Source organism: Geospiza fortis, unplaced genomic scaffold (genome assembly GCF_000277835.1).
Source record: "Geospiza fortis unplaced genomic scaffold, GeoFor_1.0 scaffold195, whole genome shotgun sequence".
Classification (NCBI taxonomy): domain Eukaryota; kingdom Metazoa; phylum Chordata; class Aves; order Passeriformes; family Thraupidae; genus Geospiza; species Geospiza fortis.
In genome coordinates this window covers 2,580,283-2,596,012 of record NW_005054324.1, presented here as the reverse complement: position 1 = coordinate 2,596,012, position 15,730 = coordinate 2,580,283, and the positions used below count along the sequence as shown (strand labels likewise).

Genomic DNA, 15,730 nt, shown 5'->3' with positions numbered 1-15,730 from the left:
TCCCTACCTGAGCACTATTTTTGTATTATGAGAATGCTCATGTTGCTATTTCAGGTCTGTTTCGCTCATCTTCCATGTATTAAGGCCACCTGATACAGGACTTGTGCTTTGGGAATGGTAAGTAACATTGCCTGCTCTTGAATCTGAGTGACAGTGTCTCCTCTCAGAAGTGGGCTCCTTTTATATGTGGCCCTTTTATATATGTGACTATTTTTTCTCTTATTAGTTCTCTTTTGAAGTCTACATATCTGCAGCATTCAGCAAACCTATCAAGTGCTGTCATGAAATCTTCATTATTCGCTTTTTACTCCTAGCATTTTATTGTAGCAAGTGATCCTGATAGTCTTGCTCGGAGGAAGTCACAAAGAATAATAGACTACTCCAGCTTCTGAGGCACGCTTTCCTGTCAGTGTAAACTTAGAGAAAATAGCTGGAAGGAACCAGTTCAGTTGCACCTTAAGAATAGTTTGACATCAGTTTGTTTCTTAGTCAAATTAGTTGTTTCTTAGTCAGTCAGCAGCTTGCTGCTGTCACTTGTTCTTGAATTGGTTTCCTTAACTCCATAATGAAAATCTGTCCCCTAAGAAAGCTTGTCATATATTTTCTTAATTAGTCTAATAGCATATACCATAATATAAAACTAAGACAAGAAATGGTGATATTTATTGTACAAAGCTATTTCCTCTGACTGAATATATTAAAATCCATGAGGAAAGCTAACTTGTTTTGACACCAGGGCACATGAGAACAGTGTGTTGTATAGCCCTGATGGCATGTAATCATATTAGCTGATTTAGATCTGGATCACAGGTATTCTTTGTTGTTTAATCAGCTTCAGAAGTTAACCAAGTTATGCTGGTTTAGAATGTTGTATCTGGAGGAAAATTGCTTTCCTGTGAAATGACAAAACTGATTAAAATTCAATATTGTAGCTTCTGAAAACAGGTATGCTATTTAGTTACCTTTTTTAGCCATACCAAAAAAGCTATTTTAGCCATACTAAAAAAGGCAGTGATATATATTGAAGATTAATTATATAATTGAAATATATTTTTAAGGAAAACTGACTTTTAATATAAAATTTATTTTTAAGAAAAAATTATCAATGCTTTTGTCTGATTTTTTTATGAAAATGGAAAACCAAAGATTTTTTAAAAATATTTTGGTGAATGGTATCTATCAAAGCAATTTTTGGAAAAAAATGTTTTTAACAAATATGTTTTTTCCACAAGGAATTATTCTCCTAAGTTTGTTTCCTCCTTTTGAGAACCAACTCATAATGAGATTTTTCTGAAATTACTTTTCCCAGAATCATATTTTTTAAGAGACCTAATACTCAAAATTTTGAATAAATATCATCTTTCTGGTAAGAATCCCCAGTCCATTCTAGTGTCTGCTGAACTCAGTGAGATTATATGACTCATAAATTCATTTAAGATGGAAGGTATTTCTGAAGGTCATGTAGTCAAAATCCTACTCAAAGAGGGACTGACTTCCAAGTTTTTTTCAGGATACAGATTTTCCGGGAAGACTCTATACAGACATTGACTCCTGTGATAGTCTGTGTCTAAATGTGCTGTTTACATATATATTGGGGCTCAAAATATGACTTACCAACAGAAAGGAACAGGAAGTTTGCTTTCACAGTTTGCATGGCTTCCTGCATTTCCTCCATCTGTAAAAGCGTTGTAAGCTTGAACCTCTGATAAAATAAAGCTCTGCAGTTCAATATTCAAATAAACATCCATTTTAGTTCACATTTCTAAGAATACTATTTTTTTTCCTTTGATATAATTATGTAGCCTGCTGTATGTGTATGGAAAATTATAAGTATGTCCTTTGCATTTTGTCCAATTATTTAATTTTGTGAGATTCTGTGTGTGAGCATGATGAAGAAGGGAGAAGAACAGCTCTGGACCATCTTCTTTGCCTTTCATGAGGGTTGAATGAGAAGTAGGAGTATTGAGTCAGGGTTGTGTGACTGTCAGGAGCACTGGCACGAAAGTATGGAGGGGGTAGAATCTGGTTCAGACCTGTGCAATGAGAGATTGCTACTCTTTCTCACTCTGAGTGGCTTGTGTGGGTGCACACACATCGTCCCCAGCAATCGACTTCTGCATGTACTCTCATGACTCACCCCCGCCCAAAGTATTCACAGACAATGTATACATTTACATAGAAATAAACAAATATGCACTTGAATATACCCTACAGAAAGATGGTAGAATTTATAGGTATCACATTCTGCATCTTAATTAGATATTCTCTTTTGAATTTCTTCTAAAGATGCAAAATCAGGTCCCAGAGCATGTCTATTCATGTTGTAGCACCTTGGCTCTTGATTCTAAAAGCATCTAATAGCACTTGATTTGTCAGTTGTTATAAATGTGATCTAGGATTTTGTTTGAGTCTCTGAAAATCTTCTCACTGGCACATGTCTGAAGCTGCCTTTATACACATAAGGATTTTATTTATCATTTCATAACTTTTAAAATTAGAAAATAGATACATAATTTTAGAGATATTTTGTGGAATGACATGGAAAAGCTGTTATGACAAAAAGGATAAAAATCCATACACTTAGTGTGCCTTATTTAGTTTGTCAAAAACACTTGAGCTGTTGAGAGAATCTAATGTAATTCAATGAATCTGCAAGTACATTTTCAGCCCATTGAAAATGACTGTCAATTCAAGGTTACTTCATAAAACTGAATCATGAACAAAAATTACTTGGTGAAGATGAAAAAGCAAGGAAGTAAAACAAATAAGGAAATGGGTATTAACAAATTAGAAATTAGAACAACAAAAAATGTTAATGGAGATTTATGGAATAAAAAATATTTTTTTTCTTCTATGGTCTTTCTTTGACCATTATTGGCCTATCTATGTCTTCATTATGTAGAAAAATTGTCTATTGATTTCAATAGCACTCTTTCAATTCATGCAGGCAACCATTTCCACTTGAAAAGATAATAAATATTATTCATGAGTATTTTCTTACACAAATGGAATTGCAAAGCTATTCCTTTCTCCATACATTTTTCACCCAAATTCCACTTTCGAGCTAGCATTAAAATATGAATAAATTTAGTAATTGATAAGCATATATCATTATCTTTCTTTTTACACATATTCTTATGACAGAAACATTTGTCTTCTTGTTAATTTTTCTTCATTTCTTCTCTTCAAGTTGTAATTTGAAGCATGAGATGCTTATAAGATTACAATTATCTACTCAGTGAGAAGGCTTATTTATCAAGTATAGCATTAGTGAAAAAATAAAGCCATTAGTGTCTTTCTCCCCTTTGTCTTCTCTTCCAATTCCCCAGGTAGAACTGAGTTGCTGTCTAGACAGCAGTATTTGCACAGATAGTAAAATTAACTATTGCTCCAAGATATTGGTAGGCTGGGTTTGCCAAAAGGTGATGGTCCTGGGTATAGTCAGACATTCCTGGAAGAGAAAAAGGAACAGATTAAATTTCATTCAGCTGTAGAAGACCAAGAACATTGTTCTCTTTTCTTTCACATTTTCTTTATGTTTTGCTTTCTGTTTCCTTCATGTCTTCATAAATTAGGCATTTCTTGGGGCCCTTTAAAACACTGAGTCCTGTTCACTGTATGCAGAGGAGGCCAAATTCTGGACTGATTCCAGACTTGAAAGACAAGTATTACTCAGCATTTCTACCTGGCTATCATTATCTGTCCTCCTTCTCAAAGAGGGGATTTCATTAAATGAGTTTACATTCACTTTTAATGTGCCAGCATCTGTTTCAGGTATCTGCATTGCTACAGTGAGGTGCTGTGTTTCAAATGAGGCAGTGACAAAATTGTTCAGACCCCACAGCTTCCTGAAGTGACTTTCAGCAGCTCTACATGGTTGAGCAAGTGCAAGGGCTCCAATCCTCTTTCAAACTAGGCCAGGTGAGAGTACAAAGAAGAAAGTTCCATAGTATCTTTATCTGGCGTGAAACGGACTCAAAACCTCAGGGCATAGTTTCATCTTGCAGAAGGTTTGGCAATAACTGAACTTTGTGGCACTTCAGCATCTCCACTCCTTGTTTGTTTGTGTTGCAGAATTTATTTTTTTTACGCCAATCATTTCCCTCATTTAGTTTGAGTTTAGAGGAAAACCTCATAAGCAGTTGAGCTGATACTTCATGAAAGGTAGACTGCTGGGACAGGAGAGAGAACATTTTACAGAATCAGAGAACAGCTGAGGCTGGCAGAGGTACCTGGAGGTCATATGGAGGTCCATCTCCCTGCTTAAGCAGGGACACCAAGAGTTATTTCTTCAGGATCATTTCCAGACAGATTTTTGATGTCTCTAAGGATGGAGACACCAGAGTGACAATTACAGTGACAGTGCTCAGTTGCCCTCAAACTAAAAAAAATTAAGCTTGGCTATCATTAAATATTTCGTGTAATGAAAGCCAGCTCTAAATTAGAGCTAAGAATCACTTTTAATAGTTCATAACTTCCACCTCAAGTCTTAGAGGCTTCAAGCACCTGTGTGCCATTAACACTATGTCAGTCTGCCTGGATGCATCCATACTAGTCAGTTCTAGTGTGCTTTGGAATGCTTCTGGGTGTGGGAATGTGATTGTCCCTGTTAGGCAAATCTTGACACACTCCCTAAAAAATATTCAGCCTGTTGTAATTATTTATGTGCCCCAACAATTCCGTCATATGGTCTGTCAGTCAGAGCAGCTCCTGGGAATACACAAGGGCAGTTTCCCTTCAGCTGCTGTCCCAAGTGCACCACCACAGCCACTCAGCCCTAGCAGTTTGTTAGGGTATCTGCCAGACATTCTGTGAGTTAACTCCACATCTTCAGAACTCTGAGGTGTGTTTGATTTGCTGCTAAAGAAATGGCCTGTGTCTGTAGGATACCTGAGTGTGTGCTCACCTTGGTGGCTTGAACTTTAGTGCGTCAAGCTGCTTTACATGCACTTGACTCCTGGCTCAGTATGCACTGTGTGTGGGGCAGGCAAGAACCCTGAAACTGCCTCTTTTCTTCTTATCTTAGTTTCCTAGAAATATTTTCATTAGCTCTTTTCTTTTAGAATATGTCCATAACTTGGGTTCTATTTGTGGATTTGCCTTTCTGAATAGCCCTCTGGACAAGAAGGGCTATTTAATTTTTTTTTTAATTGTCTGCATCAGAGTGGATAATGCTGTGACTCAGACACATGATAAAGAACCAAATCAGCTTGCTTAATTTTAGCTGGAATACAACTTTTCAATGTGTTTTTAGCCTTGAAAGAATATACTTTAAGACCAAAAAAAGCTCCAAGCAGATATTTGATTGAAAACTGCAATTGCTATCAGTATTTCCAATCTATTTCAGAGCAAGACTGAGAAAATAGACTTTTTTAAACCACAGTATTTATTTTTAATTTCACCTGCATTTGAGACCTCCTGCTGGCCTACTTCTCTGTGTTTTTCTCAATTTATATTCATTGTAACTGAGCTGGGGAGGGAATTGATTAGTACGTTTGGAATGCTGATGAATTTCTGTTCTTCTGCTGTATGCCTCTTTAACGCAGTTATCTTTACTTTGTAAATATATATAAGTCAAGAATGCACTTTAGTGAAATAAGGTACTTTGTTTTAATAAATTGAGGACATCTATTTTAATGCTTTCCTAAGATCTGCAGGATACTATGAAGAGTTAGAAGCTATAGTAACATGAAAGTGTTGCTTTATGAAGATCTAAATAAAAACCCCAAGAATTATATTAAGATATTTCTATTTAGGAGATTATCTTTATACTACTGTTAGCACTGTTGATCAATTAAATCTACAAATAATTAATTATACAAATTTATTTCATCATAACCTTCTGAAGAAAGATATGTGCTCAGCTTTTTCTTTTATTCAAATCTTGTGATCAACTTTGTACCAGACATTTTGGAATCATTTTCCTGAATGCTCATATTATTTTGATTATTTTGATTTTGTCTTTTTAAGCTTCTTTAAGTTATCAAATTTATACTTTTCATCATGTACTCTGAGTTTGAATTAAATTCTTCCACATGTCTCTTTTTTCTGTTCTGCCAATTGTTATATGATATCTTCCAGGGTGGTGAGTCATCCAATGTGAGCACACCATGTAGACATACAAATACCAGACAAGTATCTATTCTTCTTAGTGAAATTAGCTATTGATTGCAGTTGGCCATGTCCTTTATTTCTCTTTCTTACAATAATAGCATGGAAATGTAAAATGTGTATTTATTGACTGGATGATTATAGGCATTTGCGTAGAGCCTTTATTTTAAAATATTAGCTTTCCTAAAAATGTTTGTGCCATGTAATGACAGCTACTTTAATAAAGGAGGAACTATGCTTTTAAAAAAGTAGAATGTCCATGTGTACAGTATAACTAATAAAGGAAATTTGGTGTGATTTATGGAGCAAGGAGTTGTGCATGCATGAAAATTGAATATAACAACCATATCTTTTTCTTGAGATCAGGTTCAAATCAGTTATTTTTTCTATAGGCTTAAATTCTTAGGGATTATTTCCTTTTAAATGCATTTTATGAATAGCAGAAGCAGTACAGACAGCAAATTCTTTCTGAACAGTTTTTGATACAGACTACAGTATTTGTGAAAGGCTTAAAATTAGCATTTTTGAATAAAGACTTAAATCCTATAATAAATATCATTCTTTGTGTTTCCATAAACGAACAGCACATTCACGTAAATTTAATGTTCATGGAAAGCATAGCATTGACTGGTAAAGTGAAACTTTTATTTATTGTTGCCACGTATTGAAAGAAAGGAGCAGAATAGCAGTTCCCCCTGAAGCAATGGTGTCTCTTATGTGTGATGTGGAGGAAGATTTCCAAATATTTTATCTTTATAGCTCTGCAAAAACATCCAATGAGACTGTTGCTTGTGCAAGGTAAGTAGTCAATATGGGCATGTAGTTTTCAGAACATCACATGACAACTGCCAGAAAATTAAGTCTATGGGTTTGCACATTCTGTCAAGCAAAGTTTCATCAATTATTGACCTTTCCCTTCTGGCCACTCCATAGGATCTGGAGGAGAAAAGCTTTAGGGTCCCTTCCCTAGTGCTCAGATAATACATTCATGCTACACAGGACAATAAAACCTCATATTCATGGAGGAAAACATACTAAAATCTCACTATAATTTCTTCAAATCCCCTGGAATCACAAACTGTTAAATTACTTTGCCAAAGATATAGCTTTTAATTCTGCAACATTCAGGCTTTTGAGATCTGGTACGTTTATACTATTTCCCTCTATTTCCAGCATTGCAGGTGGGTGGATTGAAACATGCCTTCAAGTATTATTATTTATGATTTCTAGAAATGTTGAAATTACTTACCTGTTCACTACATAGATACAATGTCTGTCTAGCCCTTAAAGGCCTAAGGAGAAGCAGAGAAGACAATTGCCCTCCAGGCACATTCCTTCATGATGGTGAAAACATCTTCTTACTTGCCAAAGATAGCATGGAAATATTTACACTATTAAAAAGAAAATTCAGCTGCATAAAAATGTGCTGAGGGGAAAAATAGCAAAAAGACCAGTGATATAACTAAAAAACTAAGTATGTGTTAAATCATGCTGACTTCCACTATGCAAGACCTCGTGACAATGAAGAGAATAAACTAAGCTTGGAAACCAAAGCATTTTAATCGCACATAAATGCCATTTTGACATCTCACTATTTCTCTGCCCCACACAACAGATGACACAGTTTCTTCATGACTGTCAACTGCATGTCACCAGCACTGGCCCTCACACTCTGTGATTTTCATTGCCTTCAGGAATCTCCCATGTTGATTAGAGTTAATTGCTATGACTGAGCAATTCTTTTCCTGTAAAGTTAGTGAAAGTTCATGTGTCAACACTGCAGTGCACTAGCCCAAAATTATGCTAATTACCACATACATAGAACTATTTGGCTCAACTGAGGTTTAGCTACCTAAAGTTCTACAAAGATTATTTGGATGGAGGAGATGGATGATGGTTCTCTCTGGAGGTATCTAGGGAAGAATCTGGTACCATATTCAGACAATGTACACAACAGGAAAATGTGGCTAGGGAACCGAGCAGCATGCTGCAAAACGGTATCTCAATTATTAATTACTATCAAATCTAATTATTAATCCTCTTAATCTCATCTAGCTATTAATTTTCTTTTGTTAACATGTAATTTAAATATTTTGCATGTATAATTTTAAAACTATAGCTTAAAAATAAATGTTTTGATTCAAGCCTTTTTTTTGGGGGGCTGTATCATGTTCCCTTGTTTCATAGACCATATACTAATATTTTTGAACAGGATTTCCCAGGCAGATGTTAAGCAGTCCATCTTTGGGATTAGTACTTTTTCTTTAATGTCTTCTATTTGACTTTCTCTTTAAGAAAGGTTGGGCAGCCCATAAAATTAAAACAGTGAAGGGAGACAAAGAGACTGCATGATCTATGCTGTACAAGGGCAAAATATAAGTGAATTAGAATTTGTTCATAGAATAGTTAAAATTCACAGTTCAGCTACTAAGGATATGAGTCCTTCTATACTGTCTTGAGAAAAGGTGGAAGGGAGGAAGGTGGAAGAGAACACTATTTTTCCAAAGCCAGTCTTCCAATTTGTCTCCTCATGATCTAATGAGGACACAGGCTTTTTACATTTCCATGATTCAGATTCTGGATTCTTTCCTGAAGGTGACAAGACTGCAAAAGGTCATAAAGATAGGTTAGCCTGTAGGACCTTTGACTGCTGGCAGATCAGAAATCAGGTCCTAGTCTACGTTTTCCTTGACTGAACTGAAATGTAAAAATACTATTATGTTTTGAATATGCATTGATATGGTGTGTCATGCCATACACTGGAAATTTACAAAATGTACACTCAGTACAGCAAAAAGTCCTCCACAGTTTTTATAGACAACTCTCCAAATACCTTACTTTAAAAAGATTTATAAATATATGCTTTTAGAAGCTTTAAATATACCTAATGTGCTTCATTGCTGTTAAACCTAATCTATCCAATGAGATAAGCGTCAAGTAACAGCATTTTATAAGTTAACAAGATTTTTAGGAGAATAAAGCTGAAGTAGAGAAAAAAAGACATTCCCTTGAGACAGGAAAGTCCTGAATTTTTATTGCCAGTGTTATATTCATGGCCATAAGGCCTTCTCCTTATACTAAACAAATGAGTGGTCAGATTAAAACAACAGAGTGGCTTTTGTTCTAAAGAGTCCTAAAAGATTTTGTAAAGGTCCAGAGACATCTAGAAATAAACTATTTTATAATTTTTTTTTCTATTTCATAACAGAGTATTAAGATACTATTTTAGGTTACAAACGTTAATTACTATCTGATTTTCCCCCTTTTCCATAGAGACCTCCACAATATCTTGATTTTTTTAAAGCAAAATTATAAAATGCTACTGAAGTAATTATTTTATATTTAACTGTTTGGCAGCAATATATACATGACTTCATTAATTTTATTTTATGTCTAGCTGTAATTAGATATCAGGTAACAGTTCCTGAAAACATTTGAAGTTATTTTATCATCTAGAGAATTTATGAAATTTAAAAAACCCAGACACTCAACAACATTTTAATAAGAACAAGGTCAAAAGCTAAAAGGAGGGAGCTGCTGTGTCAGTGAATTTACACTGATAGGCATTTTATTTCTCTTCTGGTTAGGTGGGATATTTTAATAACATATTGCTTCAGATTTGTATATGCATTGCTGTATTTTAGGGAAGTGTATTGTAATATTATTAAAAGATTATTTATATGAGTTTAGACTATTAAAATTCCATATTTTATCTTTTGCATATTTATTAACATAACAATATGTGGTAGGTAGGCTACTTATATACTATTTTCATTTGTGCCACAATAGCTAAGGATCTTGTCAGGGTTTACATTATAATTCCCTACTTTCAGTGGCATCAATAAAACCTTGCTCTAGGATGAAAGTTGGCTAGAAAATTCTATGTTCAGAATCGTATGTTTTGCAAAAAAAAAGGACACTTTAAAACCAGGAATCATTTTACTGGGGTATTATTTTCCTTTTTAATTCCTTTTAAGGACAGCTGATGGTGCTGAAGATGTTACAGAAAAATTATCAGTCAATTTCTCCTCAGTCTTTCATCAATTTATAGCAATATGCTAAGGGCAGCTGAATCACACTTTACATAAAACTCATACAATCCATTGCAGATACACGCTGTTACCTCCACTCTTTTTGTGATTCCCTGTGGGATACATATATTCACTTTCACTACTCGAATTTCATGCACTAGAAACTTTTTGCTAGATTGTGTAACTTGTAAAGATTAAAAATGAGAGGAATTCACAAGGGTTTGATTTGCCTGAGATCAAAACCAGCTATCAATTCATGAAAAAACTCCAAAAAAGTAGAGATGAAGAATCAAAGAAGAGGTAGGAGAGGAGTGTGAGATAAGAAATGAAGCATCTGCCTGCAGCACACAGCAAGGGGATTTCCAGGGACCACACTCAATGGCAACTGAGCAGTGGAGTGAGTGAGTTTCTGCAGTGACCATTTGAAGCTAAGGCAGAAGGAAACAAAGCTGTAGGGGAGGGAACTTATGTTTCCATGACTGGCGTACTTAAGGATGACTTAGACACTTACACAGGATTTTGAATAGCATGCATCACTAATCTAAATACGTAGATAAGTATTCTTGCTTCTCAAACTAGAGTTCTTTTAATAAATTACATATTAAATTAGTGCTAGAGTCCATGCTCAGCTCATCAAAACCATAAAGTCCAGTCTATCTCACCTACACACCACAGTCACCACATAGACTTTTACATTCGAGCTAATCAGTACCTAGATATCAATGTTTCTGTGATCCGAATTTAGGATACATTTAGAGTGAGGTGAATAACACTTTAGAAGCAGAAATTAACCTTTTCTGATTATAAAGGAAGCCTAGGATAACTAATTCAAATGTAAACACTGTAGGTAACTGAAGCTTAGCTAGAAGACATCCATTCATGGACATTGTGATTGAGACTACTTTATTTACCATGCTGCTTGCTCTTATCACTACCACATCATGTATTTAAATTCGTGAGCTTTGGAAGCACAGAATTATGGACTTTTCACCCAGGGCAGGGTATCCTCAAATACCAATTTTGTCCAGGTCTCAATACCCCATTACTATTTTGGAATGTAAAAGAGGCATACTAATCTGCTGGGGCTTTTATTCACTTGATTGACTTCTGGCCTCCTGTTGAAAACTGCTTTCCAAAAGTAAGTCTATATTACCAGGCAGCCTTAAGACACCAGCAAACATAGGGTCGCTGGTTGTCCCTTATAGTAATTGTCCCTTTGGTGTTGGCAGCAACTCCACTGATGGGCAACTGTCCCAGTGCCATCCCAGCCACAGCAGACTCCAAACAGGATGGCAGAAAGAAAATCCTGCTTCCTTCCCTTCCTCATCTTCTGTTCTGACAGCTGTTCAATGTCAACATGCCTTTCAGATTTTGTGTTTTGACACTGGAAATAAAAGTGGGGTTTACAATTGATTAGCCATTACTTAGTTTTAAGGACATATTTGTGGCATTAAACTAAACATTTTCTTTAGAAAAAAAAAGCCAAATTGAAAGATTTGAGCAATGATCAATACACAGGTAACACATACAGAAAATGTGGCACTGGCAGAGACCCTGTGATAACACAGATCATGCTTGGCAGTAAAATGAAATTAAAGTTATATCCATTGCAGTGCAGAAAAGAGAATGCCTTTTCAAGAGTGTCTTATTCCTGAGTGTGTGTCTAGTAGACCTTTTTTCCTTTTACTGCATGTGTCAGTCGGGGTGAAGAACGGAGACATATCTACAAGGTAAGAGCAGTGAAGTATTTTACATGCTTTGTACATATGTGGGAGTATTTAGGCACTAACAACAGAACTAGCAATTGATCTCATAATAGTCACAACCTAATCTTAGATCTCAGAGCAAGCAGATCCTAAGGATGGAATTGAACACTGAAAATTGCTGTGGATTTTAGATTCAATGCACAGAGAATGAAAAGGCAATTATTAAAAAAAAACATGGACATGCAGTATGCCAATCAAAATATTTAGCTTGGATTTCTCCATTAGAATGGCTATATAAATTAATATAAATTAATATCTACCTAATTATTTTAAATACAAGGTAAAATTCAGTTGTGAAGCAATGTGAGATGTTAGCAAGGAAAGAAACATAGCTTCTGCGTAAAAGGAATGATTATGTTCTGTATTTTATAGCAGCATTAACTTTTTCAGTTGTAACAGAAGAAAAAGGAAGGAAGTAGGAAGAAATAAAGAAAAGAGAGAAGCAACTTAGATAAATGCCATTGTTCTGTTTTACATGTGTATTGACTGTCCATTTTTTTTGAAGGGCTAAACATTTATTTTACTAAAATTAAAGTAATCAATGATGGATGGTGACAGAGCATGCTAATTTTCTTTTTCATGGCTTCCAAAATTTTTAGTACTAAGAATGTCTGTTTTGCATAATGTCCACTGGTGTTTGAATGCTTCGAACAACTGCAGTGAGTATTTTTTCTCATAGCTTTAGAGCAAAAGTTAATTCTGCAGCTAGGCTCACCCATCAGACACCTGCCTATATCAAGAAAGCATACCCACCAACTGAAAACTTTGTTTTGAAAAAGTTATTCTGTTCATTGAAAAAGCAGCAAAAGAACCACTCAAGTATGAAAAAGAAGTACTATTATCTCATATAAAGATAGCAAGGATATAAAAAGTGATGCTTCAAATTATTTTTAAGAAGAAAAGCATATGGCATACTCTTTCCTACCACTCATAGAAGTGGACCTGATTGCAATTAGTTGATCTAATCGGGGATTCCTGGTCCAATTCATGTGTGTTTAAAATATGTTAACTGGCAACACTTGACATCAGATCTGAAATTAATTTAATAGTTTGAGTATCATTGTAGAATGTAATGGTTTTAATAAAATCCTGCTATTTTCAGTACATCCTCTGCATGATCTCGATGGTAATCCTAGATAATCACAAGAAGAACTGTGAAATACATGGCTGCAGACAGTATCAACAGGCATAATCTGAAGAAAGCAAGTGAACATTTGAGCACTTTATGCCAGGGAGATAAAAATACCTCATGAGGGGAAAATTCTGTAGCTTTTTTCCTTTATTTGACATAGTGCTTAGAGAGAGAACAAGATATTTTTGGCCCTTGTATTTTACAAATGTAGAAAGAAAAAGTAATAAAATATCTTCCTTATCTCACATTTTCACATTTCACTGTAAATTATACTCTTAGGAGTAATATTAATTTAGGGATAGATTGTGAAAAGATTTAAGCCCTGCAATGTCTAGCATTTTACAAAGCCTTTAAAGAATTTTTTGCTTTGTGGAATTCCCCCTTTCCCCTGCCTAGGCTTCTCATAAATGCCTGGAGAAAACTGGGTGCCAAGAAATAAAGTAAATGATAAGAATAGGAGTTCACATCTAAAGATAAGATCCATTAAAGCAGGTTGCAAAAGGAGACATTGAGCTTCCCAATGAGACACAGTGGAAACAGGGCTTGAACCCAGACATTCAAGCCCCAGTGACAAGATAGCATTTCTGTACACTGCTTCCTGACATCAGGTGCTTACTCCAACAGCTCTGAAAGAACATGGCTGGTAGAAAAGAAGAGAGTTTGTTTTTCTGTCCCTCTTTTTCTCATCCATTACCTCAAAACTTTGGCACAGTACAAAAAACATCTTACAAGGAAATAAGTTTCCCTTACTACTTTCCATTGAAACTTTTTCCCTCTATAAAATGAATACATTTCTGTTGGACTAACAAACATAAACAGCTTCCTTCCACTATATAGCCCCTCCTTTGAACAGTCTAGGTGTCAGTAAACAATCACTACTCTATGTTAAATGTTCAGTAGAGCACATAATAAAAAATTCTTCCCCTATCCACTAGCCTGTGAAGTTATGCTTAAATACTGAATACTGAACATATAATCATTTTGAATGAGTGAAATAGCTAAACCAGAAGGAGTTACAGTGTTACTTTTGCTTCGCCAGGCTGCAGAACAGAAACAAGCCTAGTGTTAAAGACAACAACATGGGTAGGGGAGACAGGGATGGGATTAATTTTTACATGAGAGAACCACAAAATCTGGAGAAGAGAATTTCTTTGCTTATGAAGCTGGACAAAATGACATATCTTTGTGTGACTTTGCGTCAGCAAGCAGGTGTGTTATCAATGTCTACTGAACTTGGCCTCGCAGTTAATGTGGAAAAAACCATTTAGGTAATACCTAAAATCAGTGCCTACTCATGGAAAGCTAAGGCATTCTGAAATTATGGCTGCTGAATATGAGGTTTTAAAATCTAAATTTTAGATAACAGCATCACAGAATGGTTGAGATTGGAAGGGAGCTCTGGAAGTCATCTGGTCCAATCACTCTGCTCAAGCAGGACCATTTAGATCCAGTCACTTGGCTGATTGTTCTAGTTTCCTAAAGAAGATTCAGACACTTAAAGCGGTTTGTCGGATAGAATTAGGGCCTTATCCTAGCATGTCCTTTTTCAGGCTAGTCCCCTTCTATTAATTTTTTAAACATATGTCATATACTAGTCTTTTTATAAACATCTTTTTATCAGAGGATCATTTCTTTGTTCCTAAAGGCTTGAAATTATTAAATACAAATGAACCATGTATCCATTCAGAAATAACAAATATACAGAAATAATTTTTAATATTCCTTCATTTTCTTTTCCAGTTCCATTTGATTTCTCTCATCCTAACAGATGGCATACCAATTTGAAGTTATTCTTTTGAAACGCATTTTAATTGTTGCTGAAAAGCTGTTGTGAAATTAAGCATTCATTGATAATCTGAGGCTGAAATCTTGCTGTCTCCTCTGTAGTATTCTGCATTTATATAGTCTCTGCTCCAAATGCTAGGGTCAGAATATTCAACTAATCTGACCAATGGAAGTAGCCAGTGGTTTTTTAAAAAGCAAATTACAAGCAGAGAAGTGCCCAGGTGAAATCACAAGTGCAGTGCAGATATTGAGGTTACCAGACAACATTAAATGTTCTGGATGTTTACCCTGTCTGAGACTGAAATAATGCTGGCAAATCACAGCCCAGGTTTTGGTCTGGTTCCTTGGAAAAACAGCTACTGCCTCCTTGCCTGTAGGCAGCTCTGTGGCCATAGCGTATGCCTGGCCTCTGTGCACTGATTGTGAGGTGTTGCTCCAGCTGACTGGTCCTGAAAAGAAGAATCCAGACCTCAGTTAGATTTCAGGGACACAGAGGCACACAGGCATTTGAAACTGATAATGATCAATAACAGTGATGTATGCAATGGAGGTCGTAGTAATAATATTTTGAACAAGGGCAATCATCATTTGGATATAAAAAGCGCATGGTGCTTGGACCATACCCCAGCTGTCTTTGTTTCTCAGCTATTTCCATCTATTTCAACTATTTTTGGCAGTTCTGTAAACCTCCTGCCCCTGACTTGTTTCTGATCTCCATCACATCACAATCTAATTGACAATTCAGCTAATGTCTTTATGATAAATTCATTGTTTATTCCTGCTATTTCTTTATATGCTAACCCTAAAAATCCTCTTGTTGTCTGCACTTTATAGTACTTCTGATAAATGAATGATCCAGTTCAGTACAGGGTTTCAAAGCTGAGAACTTGTCCTTAGCTCACAGA

General features: G+C 35.5%; 1 protein-coding gene across 1 annotated transcript in view; it reads right to left on the bottom strand.

Moving 5' to 3' along the window:
* Window positions 1–1,748, bottom strand: part of KCND2 (potassium voltage-gated channel subfamily D member 2) — a 285,172-nt gene extending 283,424 nt beyond the window's left edge. Inside the window, 1 exon segment of the mRNA XM_014306970.2 lies at window positions 1,615–1,748. Coding sequence (XP_014162445.2) covers window positions 1,615–1,748 — 134 coding nt within the window.
* Between the last annotated feature and the right edge of the window lie 13,982 nt (window positions 1,749–15,730).